This window comes from Mizuhopecten yessoensis, unplaced genomic scaffold (genome assembly GCF_002113885.1).
Source record: "Mizuhopecten yessoensis strain PY_sf001 unplaced genomic scaffold, ASM211388v2 scaffold10523, whole genome shotgun sequence".
NCBI lineage: Eukaryota > Metazoa > Mollusca > Bivalvia > Pectinida > Pectinidae > Mizuhopecten > Mizuhopecten yessoensis.
In genome coordinates this window covers 370702-398247 of record NW_018408589.1, presented here as the reverse complement: position 1 = coordinate 398247, position 27546 = coordinate 370702, and the positions used below count along the sequence as shown (strand labels likewise).

Sequence of the window (27546 nt, the reverse complement as noted above, 5' to 3'; positions counted from 1 at the left end):
ACACAATTAGGGAAACCATACAAAGAAACAATTTGGTGTTCAAATAAATTGGAGGATTGGGGAAAAAAAAGGGATTCCAGTGTGTTTGTGTTTTTACATTAAGGACAGAAAAGAATTACCAAATCCTGTTTCATTAAACCCTAACCTTAACAAATCAGAGAAGTTGGTGAACGAAATTAGATAAGGTAGATATATGTTGAGACAACATGCATGTACCGTTGTTCTTCAGTCTTGTTTACTTGTATATGTACTTTAGAAATAATACATCACTTGGCATGGCATAGTTGTACTAGGTTCCACCGGGCTCACACGAAGGTAGAAAAGTGTACTGAATGTCTCGGCCATTTAGGTTAGACATAAAAAGGGTAACACTTTATGTCTCTGCCAGTTAGGTTAGACATAACAAGGGTAACATTTTATGTCTTGGCCATTTAGGTTAGATATAACAAGGTTAATGTTTTATGTCTCGGCCATTTAGGTAAGACATAACAAGGGTAATGTTTTATGTCTCGGCCATTTAGGTAAGACATAACAAGGGTAGCGTTTTATGTCTCGGCCATTTAGGTTAGACATAACAACAGTAATGTTTTATGTCTTGGCCATTTAGGTAAGACATAACAAGGTTAATGTTTTATGTCTCTGCCATTTAGGTAAGACATAACAAGGGTAGCGTTTTTTGTCTCGGCCATTTAGGTTAGACATAACAAGGGTAATGTTTATGTCTCGACCATTTAGGGTAGACATAAAAAGGGTAACACTTTATGTCTCTGCCATTTAGGTTAGACATAACAAGGGTAATGTTTTATGTCTCGGACTTTTAGGTTAGACATAACAAGGGTAATGTTTATGTCTCGACCATTTAGGTTAGACATAAAAAGGGTAACACTTTATGTGTCTGCCAGTTAGGTTAGACATAACAAGGGTAATGTTTATGTCTCGACCATTTAGGTTAGACATAAAAAGGGTAACACTTTATGTCTCTGCCAGTTAGGTTAGACATAACAAGGGTAACATTTTATGTCTCAGCCATTTAGGTTAGACATTAAATGGGTAACACTTTTAAAATGTCTCGGTTGGCTTGGTTAGGCATAAAACGGGTAACACTTTATGTCTCGGCCATCTTGGTTAGACATAAAAAGGGTAACGCCATCTTGGTGAAACATAAAAAGGGTAACCCTTAATGTCTCGGCCATCTTGGCGGAACATTTAACAAGAGTATAATGCTGAAGTCTCAGCCATCTTGGTCTCTAAATCAAACCCTGTCATCCTTGAGGTTTAGCACCTTCACAGTGTTAACTTTGGTTTGCTGGTAGGTGAGGGCTTGATTTAAGGTGGCTCCACCCATCGTCATCAGCATCCATTTTCGTAACGGAAAAAGTACAGCTCGAACTCAATTATCTTGATCGAAATGTGCATGTACACCGTTTCGTCATTTCCGTATTGCGTATCGGGCATTCAATATCATAGTGCAAATTATAGTAACACCTGGGCCGTTTTCGTTTAAACGGTCAAACCGATCGGACCACTGTTGTTCGTTTATTTAATAAGGGCGGACCTAGTAATCTGATGCTGCTTTCAGGCGAGCCTTGAGAAAGCCTTGCAAGGCCTGCATACACATTTGCAGGTCCGCCAGGATTTATACCTGAAATTGTTACATTTATAAACGGTCAAACCGGTTGCTCCGCATAAACGAACAGGCCCCTGGTAAACAATAGTACACGTGCGTGCCGATGATATGTCAACACCCGATATCGAGATTTTACCGGGAAATGTATAATCACACGTACTTCAGGAATAAAGCTTTCCAATTCATTGACATAAACAGACTCACGGGAAGACAGTGACATGAGACCAGACGACCTCAAGAAGGTCATATAGGAAACACATGGAATGCGGACGTACCAACCTCATATGTGCATATCACGTGCTTACACGAGTTCATAAGCTGAGGGAGTTTCGCTCTGTCGATTAAATCGTGTTTACAAATGTAGTCTACTTACTCTGTGAAAATAATGTTTTGTAAAATATCAAGATACCTATGAAATGCATGTGTGAGGGCACGTGAGAACGGCATACCATGCGATAGCCTCTGGTCACATATGTACCTGACATGTAATTATAAATATACCGTGAGTTAGCGGACTGTGGAATGATGTCCAAAGTGTACATGACTGAGGGTAATTTGGTTCCATTAAAGAACAATAAATTGATAATTTTGATATCATATTTTTGATTTATTTCCATCATTTTTGTTATATGTAAACAGAGACAACTGTCATTGTGTAAATGTCACCCCTCTGCAAAAAGTTCCGATTTTTTTCAAGGAAGATAACTCTCACCCGGATCAAAGCGATTGTAAAATGTAAAATAAATTAATTATAAAGCCATTGTGTATAATTTGTTCAATTTCCCATTCTATATGTATAGATCTTTGTGTCCTGTTTGCTTTTAGCTTGTAGATAATCACTTTTATCCGTACAAATTCAGTTTTTTTGGTATTTTTAATTCAGTTTTTTTGGTATTTTTTCCAAATAAGTCCCAAAACTATCAGAATGTTTAGATTTTCATAAAATCAACTCTACATAGTTGCATAACCAATATATGAAAGTTTCAACCAATTTTGCTGGTTAATTGCGAAAGTGTGGAGCCACCTCAAGGTGTAAAAGTAAACTTGAGTCAGCAGACTTCTAAAAAGGATCTTAACAAATTGTGGATATAATCTTTTTCTGGGCCACCCTTGTTGATAGTCTGATTTTACCCATGTCAAATTCAGTGTCATACGTTTGTATGTGAAGTGAATTAACATTCAAAACCTTTTGGAAGTGACTGGTGGTAAATTTACCATCTTTGCAACAGCTAGGGTCATACAAAGCTGGGTCAAACCTTCTGTCACAACTGCCTACAGCAAAGTGTACGTGAAAAAGAAAAGAAAACAGACATCTCAAGCATTACAAAAAGGAATCAGGTCAATGTTGGTCTCTTTGATGACCTGTAAGTAGAAGGAACCAAAGAAATCCACAGATTCAACAGAAGGCCCCAATTGGAAGACAGACTTTTACGAAAACATGCAACAGACTGTGGAATATTAAAGAGGTCAATTTAAGTAGACAATATGGAAGAAATTGCGCCCGATTCCGCAGGTTGGAAAGGAGAACACACATTAGTCAGCCTTTACCAGCATGTAATGGCATACAACAGGTGTTTTCATTCCCACATCCCCAGGTTAGAATGAATATATTGCCAATAATGAAGTATCACATTTAAAATAAAATTGAATTTCAACTTTTATTTTTTTTATTACTCTAAATCACTTTAGTTTGGTAAGTGATCTACTGAGTATTAACAATTATATTCCCTTAACCCTTTAACCACTGTAGACCATAATGGACTCATCCATATCAATGCATGGTATTAAAGTTACATATTGGTGAAAGGGTTAAGGGACATACATCAGGTATCACATGACCTTTTAAAAAGTTGTTGAATAATTTGCCTGGTATCAGGTGTTTTTTTTCCAAAGAAACCTTCAATTGAAAAGAGACACTTTTTATATTTAACAACAGAGTTAATTGGAAACATCTGATCCAAACAAATTTAAAATTAAGATAATTAAACACAGCCTTGGACCACTAATTGAGATTGTAAAATAAAAATGTTGAACTTTTATTCGGCAAATTAAGATCTAACTGATAAGGTACGATTCTCAAAAACTGATCTTTTCTAAGAGTAAAAGTACAAATAACAAGGAGAAGTATTGTGAGCAATCCATAGTCCCCCACCTCCGAACAAACTTTAGTATCTGATGAACCAAGGGCCATAACTCTGTATATATAGTTGTGCACAAGATTGGACTGCATTCCGCAGCAATCTGCTTTGCTAGGAGGTACTCACATACAAATGTGACAGATTTTTATTCTACATAGGATTATGATCGCCTTCTGGCTTCAAGCTAGAGGGAATTTCCCTTTAGCTCAGTGGTAGAGCAGCTGACAAGGAAAGTTGGTTCCCATGTTACACAAAATTTTGGCATTTGTGGGTGATAGAGTATGCAAGATAAGGCCAAGACAGTGAGGAAAGGGCTTTAACTCTGTATAAAGTGGGACATGAGATTCAGTTTTGAAATGTGACACCCTAACACTATAAGAGGTTCATTTGTAGTCTTGTGTAAAGCTGGCAATTGTAGATGACCGAGTTTATGAGATGGGTGGCCAGGTAGTGCAGTGGATTGTTTGCAATGTTGTATTTCAAAAAGTTATACCACTTTGATAATGAGGAACTCAATTTGGAAATGAAATAAAAAGACCCTCATAGGTCTGCTGCGCTGTAATTTCTTTTTTAACTAGCATACCTGCTAAATGACCCGCATCTTGCGGGTCACACCCGAAAAATTCACCTATCACCCGCGACCAACTTATGACCTGCGCGGGTCATACAAATCTCCCGCATTCCGTCAACATGACCCAGAATCACCCGCCTCCGCGCTCATATTAGTATCTCCCTATGCTCCATTCGTGTGTCTCGGAGGTTTAGCATTCAGGTATAGGTAAAGTCTGTACACAATTCGAAATGTTTTCACAATGGCGGTCTCTCTTTCGGGGAAACCAGGCAAATTTGAAAGGTGAGTACTGTTTACTACAGTATTACAACAGTGCATGGAATCCCGATCGTAGTACTTTCACTACACATGCACAACCGTAATCTGGACTGCGTTAAACATTAGAAAAAATGTATGTCTACTATAATAATTTTGAGTGGCTTCGTAAAAAAAATGTTGAGCCCGATCAATCATTCTTATTGTAAACTGTACTCTACTGTATACCTTATTTTTTTCGGTAGGTTCGGGTGCTCTTTATTACAAATAACTCAAACTACCTGTATGTACAGGGAAATAAGTATTTTGAAAGGAGAGAATGTAATAAAACAAAATGTGTGAAAAGATTTGTTTTATTTATTTTAAAAAAAAGGTCCTAAATCCTACCAGAAGACACAACATACTGTTATGCCGTGATGGCGCGATAATTAAATGATTAATTCTGAAGGGATTTTTTTTGTCGCGCGTTATGACCCCCCACAGAATTTCCCAATGGGGGTCATGACCCTCATTGGGAGATTCAGGGGTTAGCAGGTCTGAACTAGGAGATAAGTTGTTTGAAAAATATCAAATTATATCAACTTGATAAAAATTACATCTTTAACACTGTGACAGATATCACCAGTGTGAAAATATCACTTTTGGAAATGACCAATCAGAAGAGTACTTTCTATTCACTCCATTCCAACCTGCAGATTTTCTGTTTAGATATAGATGGAGTGACAGCAGAATGAGTAGCAATTTTGGAACATCTTTGCTACATGTACATATACCACAGTATTAATTTAATTACGCAATTAATGAATGGCATGTAATTTAGATATGACAAACTATATATTGACCTGGAAAACCTTCTTTAATGGTAAATAACATTTTTGTTCTCAAATCTATACCTAATCTACTGTGAAAGGGAGACAACCACATTATAAGTTTTACCTTCTTTTCACAAAAGAGAAAATCACATTTGGAAATTATATATTTGAAATTCACATTTGGAGGAAAGAAATGTGCATTACAAGAATTATAAACCCCTATTTTTACTTGCCAACTGGTAGTATACATGAATCGGTCTGATAATAAAATAAAATAGTATTGGATTCATTGCTTTTTCCTATCAATAACTTTAACATGAAAATTGTGCTAAGGGGAAGGAAAACTGGAGAAGAGGATCGGACCTAGAAGGATCCTGAGTGTTCCTGAGAATGACTTTGATAAATTCCATATATGATTGATAATTGGTACCAATAAAAAGTTAAGTCCAACACTGCAATCTATATATAAATATAGACACTTAAAATAACAATGTGATGTGAAAATGAGGCTACTTGAAAAAAAATTAAGATGGAAAGGCTTGATTCATTGTCAGTTAGTGTGTACATAATATGTGGGTATCTAGCTGCTTAAAATATTAATTCTGTTTTAGCAAAGCTGCCAACTTACTGGTCAGCCTTTTGGAAGACCAGTTGCGGCAAAAGGTCCGTTTCTTCATTTGTAAATATTAAGGTAATAGGATTGTGTTGCCATTTCTCAGGAGAATTTCTTTAAATTTTGTTGTTATATTGCTTTGAAGTAAAAATTTCTGCCACCAAAAAAATATAGGTTGTCAGAATTTTAAGGATTTTAAATGGAAATTTAGGTAAAAAGGAGTGAATTTTGAAAAAAAATATGAAACACACAATGTTTTGCAAAAAATGTTAATAAAAATGATACTGACATAGATAAGTATTGCATTAATGTATATCAATTTCATAAATGCTGAAATTGTGTAAAATTAATTATCTATAAACGATTAAAAATTGACATTTTATAATAAAACCATATACACATAGTAATTGCATGTAAGTTATCGTTCTTGAAAAACTTCACAATAGTGAAATAGGTAGCGGGTTTCCTGAAGTACAGAAAAATGGACACATGTGACTCATTGATTAAAAAACAACTGAATTAATGCCTGGATTAATTGCTTTGAAATACTTTAATATTGTAAGAACACACTGTTCTGTCAATAATAAACATACAATATTCATCAGTTTAATATTAAACATCAGAATATGCGGAAATTGTGATACTGTCTCCCTACATTGGATTTTCAACTAGGGATGTACTTCCCATTTCTGTTAAGCAATACACTCCTATGACCTTAAGACAAATTGTGACAGATTAGTTGGGACATTCCTATCAATGGTATACAAAAAGTTTACAAGATTTATCTTTTGGGAGTCAAAGTCTGTAGACAAATTCATTTCAGCAAATATGGAATATGTTATGTAGAAATGTCACTTTAAAACAAAATAGGAACATTTTATCTTTCAACTGAATCAATGCCAACAATTCATTCCAATTACCATAAACTCGAGCTTCATGTCAATTTTCCATCCTTTTACATAAATCAGCCTTTGATTATCACTCCCCCCTGTGGCAAAAAATAAACTGGCCGAGAACAAGGAAAAAACAGTCCATTTCTATCATTTAGAGGGTGATAAAGTATGAATAAATTCTAATCTTCATGACAACATTAATATACCGCAAAAAAAGTTGTTCTCATTTCTTTCCTGACACTTTCTGTCCTAGAATCTAACATAACTCATTATCACAGCCCAGGAAAATATTTGATGTCGTCTTGTAGATAAATTGGTCTAAAAAGGCCAAGAGCAGATGTCCCGTCACGCTGCCGTTCCCAGGGGATGGATGTATACCATTAAGAATAGGTCGCTAACAAACGTTGGCATGATCCAGACTGACATAATATATTTATCTTCCTGTGTTCTGACCTCATCACTTTTACCGTGAGGAGAATTACGATGACTGCGGCACAATATTTTTGTTTCATATATATTATCCACCATATACAGGAGGAAATCAGTGTTTGGGAAGGACCAACAAATCTTCAGGATTTATACAAATTCAAGTGGTACTTCACTTCAACTTTAGAAAACCAATACTTCAGATTTAAAAAAAAGACACATTATACATAGGTATATATATATGAATTGAATATGATGTTCAAACCTTTTGTCGATTCCTTTTTCTGGTCCTGTTGGCCCCATTTATACCCTTGTTCAAGCATCCTATCCCTTCACCATAATTTAGTGATTGATTAACTATGATTTAAAGTATATCAATCACTTATGATATAAGAAGTGTTTGTCTGAGGCTAACTTAAGGATGTATACTACCTTATTTTGATTTAGAGACTGAAGATGTATGTAACCTTACTGTAAAATAAGAGAGTTAAGGATGTATGCTACCATGCTGTGACATCAAGACTTAAGGATGTATGCTACCATGCTGTGACATCAAGACTTAAAGGTGTATGCTACCATGCTGTGACATCAAGACTGAAGGATGTATGCTACCATGCTGTGACATCAAGACTTAAGGGTGTATGCTACCATGCTGTGACATTAATACTTAAGGGTGTATGCTACCATGCTGTGACATCAAGACTTAAGAATGTATGCTTCCATGCTGTGACATCAAGAATTAAGGCTGTATGCTACCATGCTGTGACATCAAGACTTAAGGATGTATGCTACCATGCTGTGACATCAAGACTTAAGGATGTATGCTACCATGCTGTGACATCAAGACTTAAGGATGTATGCTACCATGCTGTGACATCAAGACTTAAGGATGTATGCTACCATGCTGTGACATCAAGACTTAAGGATGTATGCTACCTTACTATGACATGTATTTCCTAATGAATGTAAAATTGTAAAGTGAGCTACTGTTACATAAATTACAGTTAAAATATCTAAGTTAGCAATTAAACCCTTAAAAGAATCCTTATTAAATAACTGTGATAATTAATTGAAAAATAATTGAGGGTAAAAAATCAACTTAATGTTTAAACCATAGGTGTATCGAAATTAACCAGCTTTAACAGATAAGTAGGTATAATACTTTTTTACTTGCCCACCAGTTTTGTTAGTTATGTCTCATCTTCTCCCCCTTTGTTTTGATACCATGAGTATTCTGTTTCAATATATTCATAATCCCTTAAACACAGAAGATAGAACAACATAAAAGACTATTTTCTGGTTTTCACCTTTCATTTCGATACTGTGCATTTACCATTCCTAGAAGGTAACATTGTTTAACTCCAGGATTTGCTGTGGGTAAATTTTTTAAATCTGGAATTGATTTTTGCACTTTTCTTTTCTTTTCAAGTAGTCAAACTTTGAACAAATGTAATTCTGTTAAATGCTTTCAAAATGTGCTTTATATGTAATACATCTGCAGAAAATCACTCAAAACATGTATGTATAGTATTCTTTATCTGAAGTGAAAATTTAGAATGAAAAGTGTTGATGAGGGTGATGTTTGTGACATTATAAATGGATCATGATAAAGGGGGGCTGATGGAGTTGCGAGTTCTCAAATAACACGACAATGCCGTGTACACAACTGAGAGACCTATTCAGAGTAAATAACACTTGTCACAGAAAGGACACGCTTGTTATTACCGAAAAGATTGTTGGCTGTTTAGCGATGTTGAAGAGATTCTAAACGTGTAAAAAAATAAATAGTTTGAAGAAATAGTCTATAAAAGCCCATTTTTGATTGAGCGAAATCAACACCAACAGCAGCTAGCTGGTTTGTAACAAGTTCATTTCAGAAATGTCAAACAGAAGCATTTCAAGGAAAAGCGCCTTCTGCTGGCTCGGCAGCGTTACTATCGGAGTGTGACGACAGAAAACACTACGACGGATTGTGCCCTAATGTAGTTCCCTCGCTACGTGATCAGTACATATCCTGGCAGCTTGATTGAAACGACTATATCAAATTAGGCTCAATTCTTTATTTAAGACGTAGGGATTCGTGTCGTCTCAAATCTCATCCCTTCATTGGGTGTTAATAAATTTTGGAATCAGATAGACCTTGTCCGGGGGTTTCTGAAGCATATTCGACCCAGCAGTGCTCCTGACAATACAACACAGATGGGATCAATTTATGAATTGTCGAGTTGTTAGAACGGGATCTGGAAGTCAAAGAAATGTCGCAAACATCTCACCACATTGGTTCTGAATGTCAGAAAAGTGTTTTGAATGCTTTTATGAACCACAACAGAAATTTCATGAATTTCTTCAAGCATTGTATGAGGGCAATGCTATACTGGGCCACCCTTACTCTCCAATAATACTCTGATAACTGAGGATGAGATAAAGGCTGATAGCTCCAACACATTTTTTTCACAACAATGCAACATACCTGATAATGCTGAAAAACCTGTCTAATACCTCCTGTTAAAACCACCCCCAGTTTTTATCATTTTGAAAATCCTGAATACTAGTAAACCTTCAGGTGCCTCAGGCTCCCCGTGTATTTATAGCTTATCTATGTAAATGGTATAAGCCAACACACTGAATGCAACATCGATCGTTTTGCTGACAACACTTCTGTGGGATCTGAATTAAGTCACCAAACCCCGTCAATTAAGTTAAACAGAAACCCTTGATAAACTGTCACAATGGGCTAAAACCTGGATGATAACTTTTAATGCAGGAAACCAAGATGATGATTTTTTCTGATGAGTGTTGTTTTTGATAGCTGTATGCAATATTACGAAGTTGATCTCCTGGAGCATGTCCCTGAGAAGAGCCGCAATTATTTGCACCAGAGGATATATTAGGCCACTACACTAAACTTCTGGCCGACAGATGAAAAAGTGCAAGGCTAAATATCAGCTAGCATCCTCCTATCGTAGATCTCACTGCCCACCCTAAGCACATCTTACACAAAATTACAAAATTACATGTTTTGAAATACTAATACTATAACGCCAGTTATTTCTATAACCCATTCTTCTCTAATACAATTCATGACTGGAGCAATCTTCCTGCTTTAAGAAGAAATGTTTCGTCCTTTCTTATGTTCAGCAGACTTCTAAAAATCACCCACTCCTAAATTGAACCGTCTGTTTACCTACAGTCACTGGAAAGGAAACAGCTCTGTGGTATAGAATTAAATGGGTCTAAGCACTCTAAATAAACAAATATTTACACATATTTACATGTAATTTCATTAACAGCAAGTTCTGTGATTTATGCCCCAATTTCATTGATGACAACATTTTTTCCTCAAATGTCAGTCTTTTCCAGCAGCCCAAAGACCAATGACCAATTTTGTTTGCACCATCCTAGATCCACTTATTATTCACCTGATGCCCAAACAACTTTGTAGTGTTTTGTTAAAGGGTTCTGATAATTTGTCAGAGTTCCAAAACAAACCAAATTTGAAAGTGTATTATAATGAAGACATTTCAGAATCAAGACAATGTTTTAACTCCCCCCCCCCCCCCCCCCCCCCCNATCTCTCTCTTGTTTGTTTAGATTCATTGTATGTATTTGCATGAGGATGAGTGTGTGCAATAATATGATTTGTGAATTAATGAATGTGAATTTTTATATAAACAGCAATTGTTTGCAGTACCGAAACTGATGTTAATGTTTAATTGTCATCTTATGTATTTATGTTTTACATGTGAGATCAACTTGTAGCCAATAACTGTTTGTAATCCTAGTTAAAACATTATAATATTTCATTGTGAGAGATAAAACAGGTTTTCACTAACAGTAAGACAACAGCCCAATCCTTAAATATCCAGTATCCATACACTTATCAATATTTCTTGTATTTAGAAATAAGCTTAAAAGACAGAAAGAAACAAATGTACAAAAAATGAATTTTTCAAATATAAAAGGAACATATACTCTCTCACTCTCATGCTCCTATTTAATGGTTGATACTTGATTAGTTAGAGATTCACACCACTATCAAAGGGAGGTAAATCTAAACAATCGATAACAAACTAGCCACAAACGATTCCCAATACTGACTCTACCGAAAAACAAGACCTGCTTAATTACTTCATTTGACGAAAACAAAATCAATAATTGGAAAATTAATATTTTGGCATATGACACATAACCGTTAATGAAGTATAAAGCAACAACATTATAATAATAATCATAATAATAGCTCGTAGGTTGTCTCAAAGCGGTTCACAAATTATTATACGTGATTATATGGCCTTTGCAACCAGCCAATATCTTTCTCAACTCCCTGGGGAGCATACAGCCATTGCTGCCATTTGGGCGCTCACAGCAAGCATTCAACAATTCTAGCACTGCCATACAACGTACTCATTTACAGCTGAGTAGACTGGAACAAGCAGGGTAAAGTATCTTGCTCAAACATACAACACGTTGCCGTGACGTGATTCGAACCCGCAACCCTTCGGTCACGAGACTGGCGTCCTACCATTAGACTACTGTGCCTCCTCCTATGACATCATCAATGGATTATCATATATAGAAATGAACTTGACCGCCTCAGTGTTACCATAGTAACTGTACTACAGATCACCTGCCTCAATATTGTTGTCGCAACCATGTTTCACAGCAGAAAATGAGGGACAGGTTGATTCCTTTGATTCAAAACAAGGTAAGTCAATGATGAATGAATGAATGACTTGATTGAAGAGATCAATTTTCCATATCCCTGTAGATCAAGGGGGGGGGGGGGGGGGGGGGGGGGGGGGGGGGGGGGGGGTGAACAACGCATAATCTCTAATTCAAAGAAGGAGTGGGCATATTACAGGACAATGAATAAGTACTTGTGGGCATTTCTAACCAACTACATTAGATATGGTTGGGCTTATTACCAGGCATGGGCTTATTACCAGGTATGGGCTTATTACCAGGCATGGGCTTATTACCAGGCATGGACTTATTACCAGGCATGGGCTTATTGCCAGGCATGGGCTTATTGCCAGGCATGGGCTTATTACCAGGCATGGGCTTATTGCCAGGCATGGGCTTCTTCTTCCCAGTAAGGTCAAAATCTTACACAAACTTTCTAGTAGCCGAGTTTGATTCTTGTCTGTGGTATTTTTCAGGACTTTTCATCATGAAGGCGTAAGTGATGAATTTAACATCAAATGATTCCTTTAAAAAAGGAAAAATAGTTGGCTGAAAAGAAAATTGTAGAAGAAGGTTAAAGAGTTATCTACCTTATATCTCCAATCTTTGGTGGGCGTTTCCGTCGTGACGGGCGGAGGATGATGGTTGTTGGTCGACTTGCTACATCTGAACACATGCTGGTTACACCTGTAAGAAAAGGTATATATAAAATATAAACTTTTTTTATTTTACAACAATTTTGAAACAAGTTATGTCAACTTATATTAATCACTCTTGTTGGCCCAGATGTTAGCGCGCGGCGGGGTCTTAGTGTGGGAGGAAACCGTTGTACCCGGAGAAAACCCATGTGGTGGGGTAGGTGACCCCATACCTTTTCACTCCCGATCGGGGAATCGAACCCCGGCCGCCTTGGTGAAAGGCAAGTGCGATATCCAATGCACCACCCGACCACCAGAAGAATAGGTATTCATGAAATGGTTCAGAAACGGGAGAAAACTTATATTATGAGATTATTTATAACAAACTCGCTGAATCTTACCATATATGCATAAAGAGGTTACCAATGGTTTACGTTTGATTACCCTATATATCTTACAAAATATGGCAATTATACCAATATTTTTTGCTCATATAATATATAAAAATAGGATGTGTTTCTTGTTTCTTGGAGTGTAATATACCAGGCACTAAAACAAGCTTAGATTAAGTCTGATAAAACAAACAGATAAAATTGAACAAAGAGGAAATTTCAACCTTACGTTTTTGCTATTTTTATCACTAGAAAAAATATTATGCATGTAATTTCTAACAATTTTTTTAACTCATAAATGTGAACAAGATTAACAATTTATTTTTGGGTAAATCTAAGCCAGAACTTAAGTCTAATTGGTTTTAGTGATCATTACATAAAGTGCCTTTCACTAAAGCAACTTTAACTCAATTTTCCACTCAACCATGTGGTTTTTCTCCAGATACTCCCAGGCTTTCTCCCATACATTAAGACTCTCGGCATACTTCTGTTCCAGCCAGCAATAATGATTAATTCAAGTTTACAAATTTGTTTTATGATTGTTGTAAAATCATTTTTTTTAAATTATCTAATTTAAATACAGATAGATTGGTTTATTTGGTACAACAGTTAAGATACAGAAAGGTACTATACATTGTTCTATTAACACAAGACATGTTTCACCAGTAAACCATAATTATGAAATGAAACTATTTTGTAAGCATGACAACAGCTTTGAATCCTCGACCTCCGATCACGATTTGGTCACTCTGACAAACTGAGTTATCTGATCCGCCCTGGGCAATGTTCCATTACAGTTATATCCTAGCCAAAACTAAGGGGAGGTCACTCTAGCCTAACCAAAACTAAGGGGAGGTTACTCTGAAAAACTGAGTTACCTGATCCGCCCTGGGCAATGTTCCATTAGATATATCCTAAACAAAACTAAGGGGAGGTTCCTCTGACAAACTGAGTTATCTTATCCGTCCTGGGCAATGTTCCATTTCAGTTATAGCCTAAACAAAATTAAGGGGAGGTTACTCTTAAAAACTGAGCTACCTGATCCGTCCTGGGCAATGTTCCATTAGATATATCCTAAACAAAACTAAGGGCAGGTTACTCTAGCCTAACCAAAACTAAGGGTAGGTTACTCTGAAAAACTGAGTTACCTGATCCGCCCTGGGCAATGTTCCATTTCAGTTATAGTCTAAACAAAACTAAGGGCAGGTTACTCTAGCCTAACCAAAACTAGGGGGGAGGCTACTCTGACAAACTGAGTAATCTTATCCATCCTGGGAAATGTTCTATTACATTTATAGCCTAAACAAAATATCCTAACCAAAACTAAGGGTAGGTTACTCTGAAAAACTGAGCTACCTGACCCGTCCTGGGCAATGTTCCATTACAGTTATATCCTAACCAAAACTAAGGGGAGGTCACTCTAGCCTAACCAAAACTAGGGGGGAGGCTACTCTGACAAACTGAGTTATCTTATCCATCCTGGGCAATGTTCTATTACATTTATAGCCTAAACAAAACTAAGGGGAGGTTACTCTAGTCTAACCAAAACTAAGGGGAGGTTACTCTGACAAACTGAGTTATCTGATCCATCCTGGGCAATGTTCCATTTCAGTTATAGTCTAAACAAAACTAAGGGCAGGTTACTCTAGCCTAACCAAAACTAGGGGGGAGGCTACTCTGACAAACTGAGGTATCTGATCCATCCTCGGCAATGTTCCATCACAGTTATAGCCTAAACAAAACTAAGGGGATGTTACTCTAGCCTAACCAAAACTAAGGGGGGGGGGGGGGGGGGGGGCTACTCTGACAAACTGAGTTATCTGATCCGTCCTGGGCAATGTTCCATTACAGTTATATCCTAACCAAAACTATGGGCAGGTTATTCAAAGGTTACTCTATGTATGAAACACTTAAGCAGAATTATCTTGTGTTTTGCCTGCAGTAGGACAGGGATCCTTAGAAATTCTCCATAACACTATAAACGAATCATTTTGCAAAAGATTTTTGAAAAATCCCCCCTAAAAATGTCTGTTTTATGTTAGTCCTTCAAAGCAGATTTTTATTTTTTAGAATGTGTACCTTTGTCATTCCTTTAAACAAACTTTAATATTAATGCAGCAGGAAAGTTGTGGAAATCAAACATTTCTTTTTAAATCCACATAAAACCCTTTATCATATCAAACATTTGATATGATTTCTAATGCATGTATCACTATTCCATGAAAATGCAAATTATTCTATATGCAAAACATTTTTCATAAATATTTTTTACATTCGTGAAAAACCAACAACAAATTTACTGATGCAAAAACAAAACTATTGGAAAGTTATCAATTTAGAGTGGAAATTCATCTTCACAGAAAGAAAAAAAATCAATATTCTCTTTATTAAATACAACACAACTCCCCATAAAATAGCCTAAGGGAAACAACCCACGCTTTCCTTGTCTATAGCTGCTAAACCAACTCTATAATATACATGTTGTACAGATCAGACTCTGTGTAAATTCATTGTTTAACTGACACCATTCAATCATTCTGTTGTTCCTTTTCTGTTTTAACCAACGTCCTGTTTCTATTATTATTTTTCAGAATTACGTCATCATGAAAAACACAATAAGGCCAAACAAAACCAATGTTGTTTTTCAGGTTACTTGCAAAAGATAATAGGGTTAGTAGGATCCATGCTGCATTTAAACTATTTTAGTTACATTTTTTTTTAAATTATTTATCATCCTGAAGTTAAGCTTATTTGGTGTGATAATTTCCAATATCATATGAAATGATTTTCAATTTATAATAAAGAGGCAGCACTGGTATTCACTTTTTATCTTTTTAATAAAACTAAATATTGCAATACTCTCTTAAATTTTTCAGTGTATTGTACTAAGAAAATTAGTTGCGATACCGGTCAATTATTTTAATTATTTTAATATAAAATAATATATGAACAGGTAACTATGTGTTACGTTCCATTTCAAAAATTCTATACTCTAGTCAAATCCGACCTCACAGGGAGGTATGGTCCTTAATGACGTCACTGGCCTATGTGGTTTAATTTCACCTTTTTCAAGATTAAAAAATGTGTCTGTTAATATTAGCTACCGTTTTCAGATAATTGCACATATTCTGTGATTATACTATCAAAAAATCAGTTTTACCAGGTCTGCTCTGCATCACCAATAAAATGTAATATGCGTTAGTATATATATTCACAACATATTGACGCAAATCTAAAAAGACGGGGTTATCAGCTGACCTAACTATACCTAGCTAGTGTTTTATTTAAATACTAATCTAAAAAGACAGGGTTATCAGCTGACCTAACTATACCTAGCTAGTGTTTTATTTAAATTCTAATCTAAAAAGACAGGGTTATCAGCTGACCTAACTATTCCTAGCTAGGGTTTTATCTAAATACTAATCTGAAAAGACTGGGTTATCAGCTGACCTAACTATGCCTAGCTAGGGTTTTATCTAAATACTAATCTAAAAAGGCGGGGTTATCAGCTGACCTAACTATACCTGGCTAGTGTTTTATTTAAATACTAATCTAAAAAGACAGGGGTATCAGCTGACCTAACTATACCTAGCTAGAGTTTTATCTAAATACAAATCTAAAAAGACGGGGTTATCAGCTGCCCTAACTATCCCTAGCTAGGGTTTTATCTAAATACTAATCTGAAAAGACTGGGTTATCAGCTGACCTAACTATACCTAGCTAGTGTGTTATCTTAATACAAATCTAAAAAGTCGGGGTTATCAGCTGACCTAACTATACCTGGCTAGTGTTTTATTTAAATACTAATCTAAAAAGACGGGGTTATTAGCTGACCTAACTATACCTAGCTAGTGTTTTATCTTAATACAAATCTAAAAAGACAGGGTTATCAGCTGACCTAACTATACCGAGCTAGGATTTTATCTAAATACAAATCTAAAAAGACTGGGTTGTCAGCTGACCTAACTATACCTAGCTAGGGGTTTATCTAAATACTAATCTAAAAAGACTGGGCTATCAGCTGACCTAACTATACCTAGCTAGAGTTTTATCTAAATACAAATCTAAAAAGACGGGGTTATCAGCTGCCCTAACTATACCTAGCTAGGGTTTTATCTTAATACTAATCTAAAAAGACTGGGTTATCAGCTGACATAACTATACCTAGCTAGGGTTTTATCTTAATACTAATCTAAAAAGACTGGGTTATCAGCTGACATAACTATACCTAGCTAGGGTTTTATCTTAATACAAATCTAAAAAGACAGGGTTATCAGCTGACCTAACTATACCGAGCTAGGATTTTATCTAAATACAAATCTAAAAAGACTGGGGTATCAGCTGACCTAACTATACCTAGCTAGGGCTTTATCTAAATACTAATCTAAAAAGACGGGGTTATTAGCTGACCTAACTATACCTAGCTAGTGTTTTATCTTAATACTAATCTACGTTAGTATATATATTCACAACATATTGACGCAAATCTAAAAAGACGGGGTTATCAGCTGCCCTAACTATCCCTAGCTAGGGTTTTATCTAAATACTAATCTGAAAAGACTGGGTTATCAGCTGACCTAACTATACCTAGATATGTTTTTATCTAAATACAAATCTAAAAAGACTGGGTTATCAGCTGTCCTAACTATACCTAGCTAGTGTTTTATTTAAATACTAATCTAAAAAGACGGGGTTATCCGCTGACCTAACTATACCTAGCTAGTGTTTTATTTAAATTCTAATCTAAAAAGACAGGGTTATCAGCTGACCTAACTATACCTAGATATGTTTTTATCTAAATACAAATCTAAAAAGACTGGGGTATCAGCTGACCTAACTATACCTAGCTAGGGCTTTATCTAAATACTAATCTAAAAAGACGGGGTTATTAGCTGACCTAACTATACCTAGCTAGTGTTTTATTTAAATACTAATCTAAAAAGACAGGGGTATCAGCTGACCTAACTATACCTAGCTAGGTTTTTATCTAAATACTAATCTAAAAAGACGGGGTTATTAGCTGACCTAACTATACCTAGCTAGTGTTTTATCTTAATACTAATCTACGTTAGTATATATATTCACAACATATTGACCCAAATCTAAAAAGACGGGGTTATCAGCTGCCCTAACTATACCTAGCTAGGGTTTTATCTTAATACTAATCTAAAAAGACTGGGTTATCAGCTGCCCTAACTATACCTAGCTAGGGTTTTATCTTAATACAAATCTAAAAAGACAGGGTTATCAGCTGACCTAACTATACCGAGCTAGGATTTTATCTAAATACAAATCTAAAAAGACTGGGTTATCAGCTGACATAACTATACCTAGCTAGGGTTTTATCTTAATACTAATCTAAAAAGACTGGGTTATCAGCTGCCCTAACTATACCTAGCTAGGGTTTTATCTTAATACAAATCTAAAAAGACTGGGTTATCAGCTGTCCTAACTATACCTAGCTAGGGTTTTATCTAAATCCTAATCTAAAAAGACGGGGTTATCAGCTGCCCTAACTATCCCTAGCTAGGGTTTTATCTAAATACTAATCTGAAAAGACTGGGTTATCAGCTGACCTAACTATACCTAGATATGTTTTTATCTAAATACAAATCTAAAAAGACTGGGTTGTCAGCTGACCTAACTATACCTAGCTAGGGGTTTATCTAAATACAAATCTAAAAAGACTGGGTTGTCAGCTGACCTAACTATACCTAGCTAGGGCTTTATCTAAATACTAATCTAAAAAGACGGGGTTATCAGCTGACCTAACTATACCTAGATATGTTTTTATCTAAATACAAATCTAAAAAGACTGGGGTATCAGCTGACCTAACTATACCTAGCTAGGGTTTTATCTTAATACAAATCTAAAAAGACGGGGTAAAGTATCAGCTGACCTACCTATACCTTACACTAGGGTTTTATCTAAATACAAATTGATTTCAGAAGGAATAAAATAAAGTTGTATTTGTAGATTTTTATTTAAGTAATTCACAAATATCAAGGTAATTAAAAAAAAAGTAAGAAGGTTTCTGTAACTTGTTTTAGGTTTTAAATCCATGCAACAGCAAAGGTCATATGAAAACAGAGAATTAAAGTTGAGATTTTAAATGGAATTTTAAATCTCAGAAATATATGTTTCTGCTTACCATTCCCCATAGTAGGGCTTCGGTGACGCTATACAAAGCACTTTGAATTCTCCACCAACAAGTAAAATCTATGTGTTAGCTTTTGTCCAAGTTTCAGCATGTCAAGTGAATGGAATGTTAAATCAGCCATTTTTTAATCTGTCTGTGGCAAATCCACTGTAAGTCTAAAACCTGAAATGAAAAGTTGATAATTTTAAATCATAAACAGTCTCCAGGATTTCCCCCCAATTATTTTGGGAATTGCAATCTTCTTTAAATTTGGCAAATTGGCAGTGTTTTGAGGAATTTACATCAATTTTTTTTCCATTTTTGCTTCTTATGAATAAGTCGAATGGTCTGAGGTCTTTCTTGTTATAAGACATCTTTAAGAGGAAAATAATAGGGGGGGGGGGGGGGGATGTAAATTGATAACAACAAGAGATCCCAGAGGGATCTTGGCGCCCACCATTGTACCATCTTCATTAGTTCTATGTCAGTTCGATCTTTTCACTTCTTTTCTCTTATCTGTTTGATCGAGTCATGTATACAGTAGATGCATCTTGAGTTAATTTTTTATCTAAACTTCAAACTGCTGTGTATAAAAGACAACCTTCATTGTGAGTTTGTCATTTCAAATATTTACTAGTACAGTACAGTACTTAATGTGAAAGAAATAGAATGGATCATTGCAATATAAGAAAGATCTGGTAAGTTCTCCCTGCAGCCATCTCATTTTTACAATCACTCAAAATAAAACATGCATAACTAAGGACCAAGGGAAACCTATAATTCAAATTTGAGAAAGATCCCTTAACTACTTTCTGAGAATAAGCAATAACAAACTTTAACTGTCAAAATCAAAGATGGCCATGGACCTGTCAACAATTTTGTTTATTCCATCAGTCACAAAAGTAAACATGCACAGTTAATGACCAAGGGGAACGACATGGAACCTGAGAAAGACCACGGACCACGGACGAAGGGCGATCTGAACATCTGATGATGGTGGGCTAAATATGTCAATGAATATGAATATTAAAAAAAAAAATGTTAACGCTTAGAAGTCCATCATCCTCGATACTCCAGGGGTTACGCTCGCTTTCACTCTCTACACCCTTGGAATCGTCCTCAATACTCCAGGGGTTACGCACACTTTCGCTCTCTGCACCCTTGGAATACGTCATAGCAAAATCAAAAGCTCAGTGTGCACCACCAAGAAGACTACTTTGATTCTTTGATGTGATGTAACAGTAAAATTTACTGGCTTTGAAGTCCAGTGTCGCTACTCTGTAATCTGTAAAGGACAGGTACAGAGCCTAACGATCAGTCAGGTTTCTTTTACTTGAGACCAATCAAATAGCTAGCAGCACGCATGCCTATGATATATTCCAGAGGTGCAGAGAGCGAAAGTGAGCAGAACTCCTGGAGGATGGAGGATGGAATCCCCTATGGGCTCGGGCAAAAGTGTAGGCCAAATGTATAATAAACAAATGTGTGGCAAAAAAGCTTTCCCCTAATATCCATCTTTTCTACCCTAGTGTTTCCAGAAACACAAATGAGGGTTTTTCACCCCCAAAACAGTTGGTTGTACCCCCGATTTTCAACAATTGCCCTATATAACTAAATACCTAGGGGTAAAACCAAACGTTTCACAAATTAACAGTGCTGTCACATAATTCCCATTGAGTCACAAATCATCTTTGTCATGATTTATAACATTTATTTTACCTATGTTGGGTTCACTTATCTTATAGTATGAGATTGTATGTAGCAACTGTACAGTGCTGTATCACTAAGTCACGATTAAAGACATTTCCTTACTTTTATGTATAGTATGTACGACATGAAAAGGAAATGAAAAAGAAATGAAATAAAATATGGTTTAAACCAAATACCTAGGGGTACAGAATCTTGAAAATGTATCAAATATACCCCCAAATATACAGCTTTATTAACAGGTCTCCCTTGGTAATTAATTACAATGCTGTCAGTGACAATTGTTTTAGTACTGTCTAATATAAGTCATATTTTCAGGTCAATGGACCTTTTAACTACAAAGAAATAATGGCTAAGTTTTTGCATAAAGAAAGTAGTAAACAAAACGTTTTCTAAAAAAATTAGAAAACGGAATATTTTTTAATATGTATTAATTACATAAGATGTTGTGTGTAATCAAAATACAATCCCATAATTGATTTAATTGCGTTTGTTAATACAGTCCAGGGATGTGTAGTGGACTACACATCCCTAATACAGTCATTTAAAAAAAAAATCAAGACAAAATCTAGCTGTCATCGTATATTTCGTCAAGCAGGTGCTAATTTACTGATCAGTGATTGCAGCTGCAAAGCTTTTCGCCGCATACTTGATGTTTCGGGCATTGGAAAGTCATTAATATATCATTCCATATGACTTTCATTAATAATAAAGTACTACGTCAATCGAACAATAATGGCTCACCTTTATGTTTGTTCAGCATCCCAGGTTGCTGCTACGGAAGCCAACATTCATTTCATCTCGTGGAATACCGGAGACAGCGAGAGAGTCGGGAGCAGGGGTTCATCAGGGGTAATGATAATTTCTAATTTTATCATTGTTGAAATCATGATAAATTTGTTTATGTATCTTAATTGATTTGTTTGTTATTATATTTTGAAATAATATATGATATTGCAACTAGATATGCTGGCCTAGTATCTTCGTTAAATGTCTCTATTGTAAAACCGTTTGTCAAAACTGAAAGTGAAAATAGTATACATCTCCTTTGCGGCCCCTCGCATGTTTTGTATGCTTTCTGAAGAGTTCACTCCCTTTGTTGGAGCTTTTCATTCATTATTCAGCTGGTGAAACCGGAGTCAGCAAGATGCCACAGACGATCAAAGTAGATCAGTGCGATTATTCAGAGGGAACTAAACCTTAGAAAGGTAATTATATTTCAAATTAAATAACGTTCACCTCTTTAACGAACGTTATTCACAAAAATCAACAAAATCCTTATAGAATTGGTTTTGTAACATATTTCGCTTTTGCCATAAATTTGATAAAATATGCTGAAGATTTTGATAGAACTGCTGCTGTTCAGTAGTCCGACAAGCTATGGAAATGTTCAGCCGAAACCGTTGTTTGTTTCCCAATTCACATGTAGTGGGCATGCATGTTAAGTGGTGTTTTTTTACGTGAACAACGGGCATTGCACAAACTAGGTACTGACACTGGACTGAATGGGACACATATGACGGAGCGTTACAGTACAGTTTAGATGATGAACGATAATTAAGAATCTGTTCAGGTGTACATGTTCATAATTTTATCATATTGGGTCACATATGTAAATATTTAATAATGGCAATTTACTGTTGATATAGATCCAATATAATCAGGTCCAGTACACTCTGCCGATTGAGCTATATAGCTGTAAAGACCTATAATAGCTCTATTGACCTATATGAAATAGGTCTTTTGAGCTATTTTCAAGTGATTTTCTTTTTTAAGGAAAACGAAACAAAGTTGCTTTTAAAAGAAGATTGTATCATTAGGTTGATAACAAAAGACATTAAATTTAAGGATTCTTTTTATAAAATAATGATGTAAAAAAATCGGAAATGTTACATTTATGAAAAATGAAAATAAACATCTAACTGTATGCTTTTTGTAGTCAACATTACCATAAACCTTATTGTTTTATGCGACTTTGCTTTAATTAAATGAAAATTGAAATCTGAGAAAATATAGCTCAATACAGCTATAATGTATAGGTCTTTATAGCTATATAGCTCAATCGGCAGAGTGTACTGGACCTACTGACTTAGTTGACAATTTCAGTCTTATTAGGATTTAAGAACAAGTACTTTGTGTTTCATTGTTTCAATATAACAGCTATACAAAAATCATGAATGGGCAACTCTCTTAATTATTCTGGATGTTTGAATATATAATGGCGGTGGTTTGCTCAGGGATACATGTACAATTCCTATTGCCTGACATTGGTAGATTTTATGTAATTAGAGCTTGTGAAATTGTTCAGCATTTGCTACAAAAATACATGTAAGATGGGCTAGTATCATTTGTCAAAAGCTGCCTGATGAACTCTAAAAATAATTTGAACACTATTGATGCCGGACTGTCAAACGGACCAAGAATGTACACTGTTGTTTCAGTACTTTTAAAATTTAAACAAAAAATGGTGACGATGGTATTACAGAAAAATAAACCCATACAATTGAACTGTAACTGCTTTTCTCTTCTAATATCTAATTAAATAACAGGCATAGCATATTGAGACTTGGCATGGCCTCTAGATTGCTGGGGTGGAGGGCTGTATAAAGTTTGTTCAGATGAATGACCTTGACCTACTATTAGATCAAAGGTCTGGTGTAAAATATGTTTCTGACAAATCAAATGACTTCAAAAGTTCCATAAGATTTTGAGTAATGGTATATGACCTATAGCTTACTGGGATGGATCGCTATTAAGTTTGTAACATGTAAAAATTTGATTAAGTAATATTATATAGCAAATCGCAGGGCTTTCAGTTGACCCATGACAATAATTAGCAATTTCAGAAGTAAATTACATGTACACCCCCCCTGAATTTTGGAGGGTCAAAGCACATGTCAATTACACATGTCTTTCAAACCCAATTGTCAAACTGATACTCTCAAGTGTACACTGAAGCTCTGATATTGCTGGTATGTATATACATGTATAGGATCTTACATATCTTACGTTTCCATATCATATCAGATTTATGAAATGAGTCTTAAGCATTTTTCAATTTAGCGAGCCTCTGGCAAGCTAAAATGAAAAATTTGTGACGACTTTCATAAATTTCATAAGAAATGAAAATGAGTGTAAGATCCTTTTTATCACATATTCAAGATTTGTGGTATTTGTTCGTGTAAAACGATAATTCTTATGCAACCTGAAAATATAAAAAAAGCCGCCATTTTGACTCCAGTGTGAATGTAATTCTGTTACATCATGCCTTCTTGTCCTAGGCATGATGTCCCAATTGAAACTTACAACCAATCACAGGGCTATAATATAATAGGTCATATTACATGGGTTAATACGCCAAAAAATATTACATGGGTACATTCACTGGATAACACAGCACATTATGTGTTAAGTGAGTTGCTATGAATTGTGCTATTTCTTGATCAGTTATCAATACCTTGTCACTTTGTGGTTTGTTAAATTATTAGCCTTCATGTTTTACAATTTATTTTATTATTTTAGAATTAATAAAAAATTCAAAGTTGAACAATTCCAAAATAGACTTAATATCCAGAAAACATTTCAAGTGTGCTTAAAATTGGCATATACTGATATAGCATTTTATCATACTGTAATATGATAAGTCTATCTCTGTCTCGGAGTCAGTGAATTGGTGTTGACTTGCTTGTTTGTCTTATTGAAGGATAAGGGTGGATAACAGTCTTATAATTATAAGTACATGTATATATGTAGTAATCACTGACACATTGAATAGTACTGTAGACAATTGTTTCTTAACATCAGATTTCCACACTATTATTATACATTATGAATATTATATATATACATATACCTTCTAAGTGATGATGAAGTGTACCAGGTACTCTTTATTAAAGATAGCTTTTTGTGGCATGTGATTTTTGGTAATATTCTAGCTACCACTTGAAAATATATAATTTTCCATGAATACCACCAGTGAAAGTTAACCTTAAGAATTCCCACACCACTGCTAAACACTGTGGCTATGCATTGTAAACTACTTTATCAGACATAACTTAAGCTTTTTGATAAATCATTGCTGAAAAGAGGACCATACCATGCAGGTTTTTATAAGAGCAAGTGTAAAAGATAAGACAATAACAGTGTATGTAAGAGTTTAGCTGGCTTGGCTGGGATTCCGACCCTTCACTACCGCACTTACCACACGACTGAGCTACCCATGTCTAGCTAATGGAAGTATATATATATACCCGCCCAATTGTACTACAGTAATATCTGAAACGAAATTAAGGGCTGGTTACTGTATATACAAGAAACCACAGTGCAATGGGACAGGGATCCTTAGGGAAGTTAAGGCAGGTTACTGTATATACGAGAAACCACAGTGCAGTGGGACAGGGATCCTTAAGGAAGTTAAGGCGAGGTTACTGTATATATGAGAAACCACATTGCTGTGGGACAGGGATCCTTAAGGAAGTTAGGGCAAGTTACTGTATACGAGAAACCACAGTGCAGTGGGACAGGGATCCTTAAGATAAGTCCTACAATACATCTATACAATGTACTATTTACAAAATAACGTCAGGCTTAGACTACTTTGGACATTTTTCAAGGACATACAATAGTTATAGACAGGGGTAGTAGATTTTTAAGTCCGGGTTATAGTGAAAAGGAAAATATGGATTTTCAAAATCTGTCTGTCAGCTACTCTAAATATGAAACTGTGCACCCCAGTATAACAGGCTTGTACTTCTAGCTACATTGTGTATCGCTTTTCAACATATTTTACATTAGAAAAAAATTGTTAGAAGAAATGTCTGCTAACTTATTTGTGTTTCTGTTGACATATATATATGCATGACGCAACCAAAAACAAATCATTTATTTAGGTCTACAACTATGTAAAATACACAGGTAAAAACAAAAAGTTAGAATAAAACATCACCAGTACACATTCATGGTACATCTATGTACCATTTTATATCAAGCGTTACAGTGTATTAATATTTACTAGCCTACTGGCAGGTTTTGAAATTCTACTAGCACTACCTCGAAGGAATTAACAACTTTTAATTTGTATTCCTATAGGAAATGCAATTACAGCTGTATGTTGAATATGACAGAATGTCAGAATATTCAGGGGTCAAATAAGACAAGATGTCACAATATTCAGGAGTTGGCTTCAACAGGATGTTAGAATATTCAGGGGTCAGATTAATTTAGCTTCACTGTACATGTGTGCAATTGTTTAATTGTTTTTTCTTATTTCCTTTTTAGGCAGCAAAGAGAAAAAAAATAATGATTTACTGGGAAGGAAAGTCATTTCACAGTGTGATGCATTTATTGTTGTCTAAATTTGACAATATTAAACTGTTATGTCACCAGGACGGAGTCTGCCGCAGGATGTGAAATCTACGTTGGATCAAATGACACACACACACGTATGTACGTACCTGCTGTGGAAACTGATATGTTTGAACACCTGATCAGACTACAGGATAATAACGTTTGGGATTGCTGATGCAGATCCATCATAAGCTTGACTGTTAATTTCCTCATCATTGTCATCCACCGCCACTACTACCTGTTCCCTGGAGAACGGATCTGGTTAGTCAGACATGACGGTATGTTGGGTGATTTATAGAAAGTCATCAGTCATAACAGACAGTGCTGTCCCTAGATCCGTACTCTATATAGTGTGTGTTTCATGTAATTTCTTCTGCTTCCTCATAATGAAGGGGCATTTTAAACAATATCTTTACAAATCTCTTCTTGTAGTTTTTGCTCACCTGGTCCAAAGGACCATGGTGAGCTTATGCCAAGCCACAGCGTCCGTCATCCGTCCGTCAAGTTTTCCTAAAAATCACTACAAGTCATGAATGACAGAGCAGATTTTGACCAAATTTGGTCAGAATCATCCTTGGGGGAAGGGGAACAAATTTTGTATAAATGGTGGGTCTGGCCCCCCTGGGGGCTGAGGGGCAGGGCCCAATAGGGAAACATAGCAAATTATTCTTTAAAATCCTTCTTTTTCTGTAGGAATGAAAGGATTTATTCCATATTGGTCTGAAGCATCCTTGGGTGAAGGGGAACCAATTTTGTATAAACGGTGGGTGTGGCCCCCCTGGGACCTGAGGGGCAGGGACCCAATAGGGGAAATAGAGGTAGAACCTATGTAATCCTTCTTCTTCCATAGGGAATAAGGGATTTTATCCTAATTTAGTCTGGAGCATCCTGGGGCAAAAGGGACTCAATTTCGTATAAACAGCTAGTTTGGCCCCCCCCCAGAAGGGAAGGGCCTAATAGGGGAAACATAGCAAATTCTTCAAAATCCCTCTTCTTCTGTAGGAATGATAGGATTTTGTCCAAATTTGGTATATGAAGCATCCTTGGGTGAAGGGGAACCAATTTTGTATAAACGGTGTGTCTTACCTCCCTGGAGAGGCAGGGCCCAGTAGGGGAAATAGAGGTAAAACCTTTAAAATCTTTCTTCTACCATAGGGATTAAGTCTGGAGCATCCTTGGGCCAAGGGGACTCAATTTTGTATAAGCAGTGGGTGTGGTTTCCCAGGGGTCAGAAGGGCGGGGCTCAATAGGAGAAATAGAGGTAAAATCCAACTTTGTATAATTGGTAGGTATGACCCCCCCCCC

The 27546-nt window shown here is 35.8% G+C and overlaps 2 protein-coding genes across 5 annotated transcripts in view; one reads left to right on the top strand and one right to left on the bottom strand.

Annotated features, from left to right (window-relative positions):
• Positions 1 to 21731, bottom strand: part of LOC110460915 (calcium/calmodulin-dependent protein kinase kinase 1-like) — a 165683-nt gene extending 143952 nt beyond the window's left edge. The window contains exons 1-3 of the mRNA XM_021514126.1: positions 21640 to 21731; positions 19201 to 19371; positions 12609 to 12705 (exon numbers count right to left, since the gene is read on the bottom strand). Of these exons, the coding sequence (XP_021369801.1) occupies positions 12609 to 12705; positions 19201 to 19210 (107 nt within the window). The 5' untranslated portion in view covers positions 19211 to 19371; positions 21640 to 21731. The remainder of the gene's footprint in view (positions 1 to 12608; positions 12706 to 19200; positions 19372 to 21639) is intronic.
• A 286-nt stretch (positions 21732 to 22017) lies between these two features.
• LOC110460930 (protein-tyrosine sulfotransferase 1-like) overlaps positions 22018 to 27546 on the top strand; it is a 31556-nt gene continuing 26027 nt past the window's right edge. Inside the window, exons 1-2 of one of the 4 annotated variants that reach the window (XM_021514154.1) lie at positions 22018 to 22103; positions 26281 to 26519. The gene's annotated coding sequence lies outside the window, so the exon portion shown is untranslated. Of the gene's footprint in view, positions 22104 to 26172; positions 26520 to 27546 lie in introns of all 4 variants that reach the window. The other 3 variants (XM_021514157.1, XM_021514156.1, XM_021514153.1) reach the window with 3 other exon arrangements.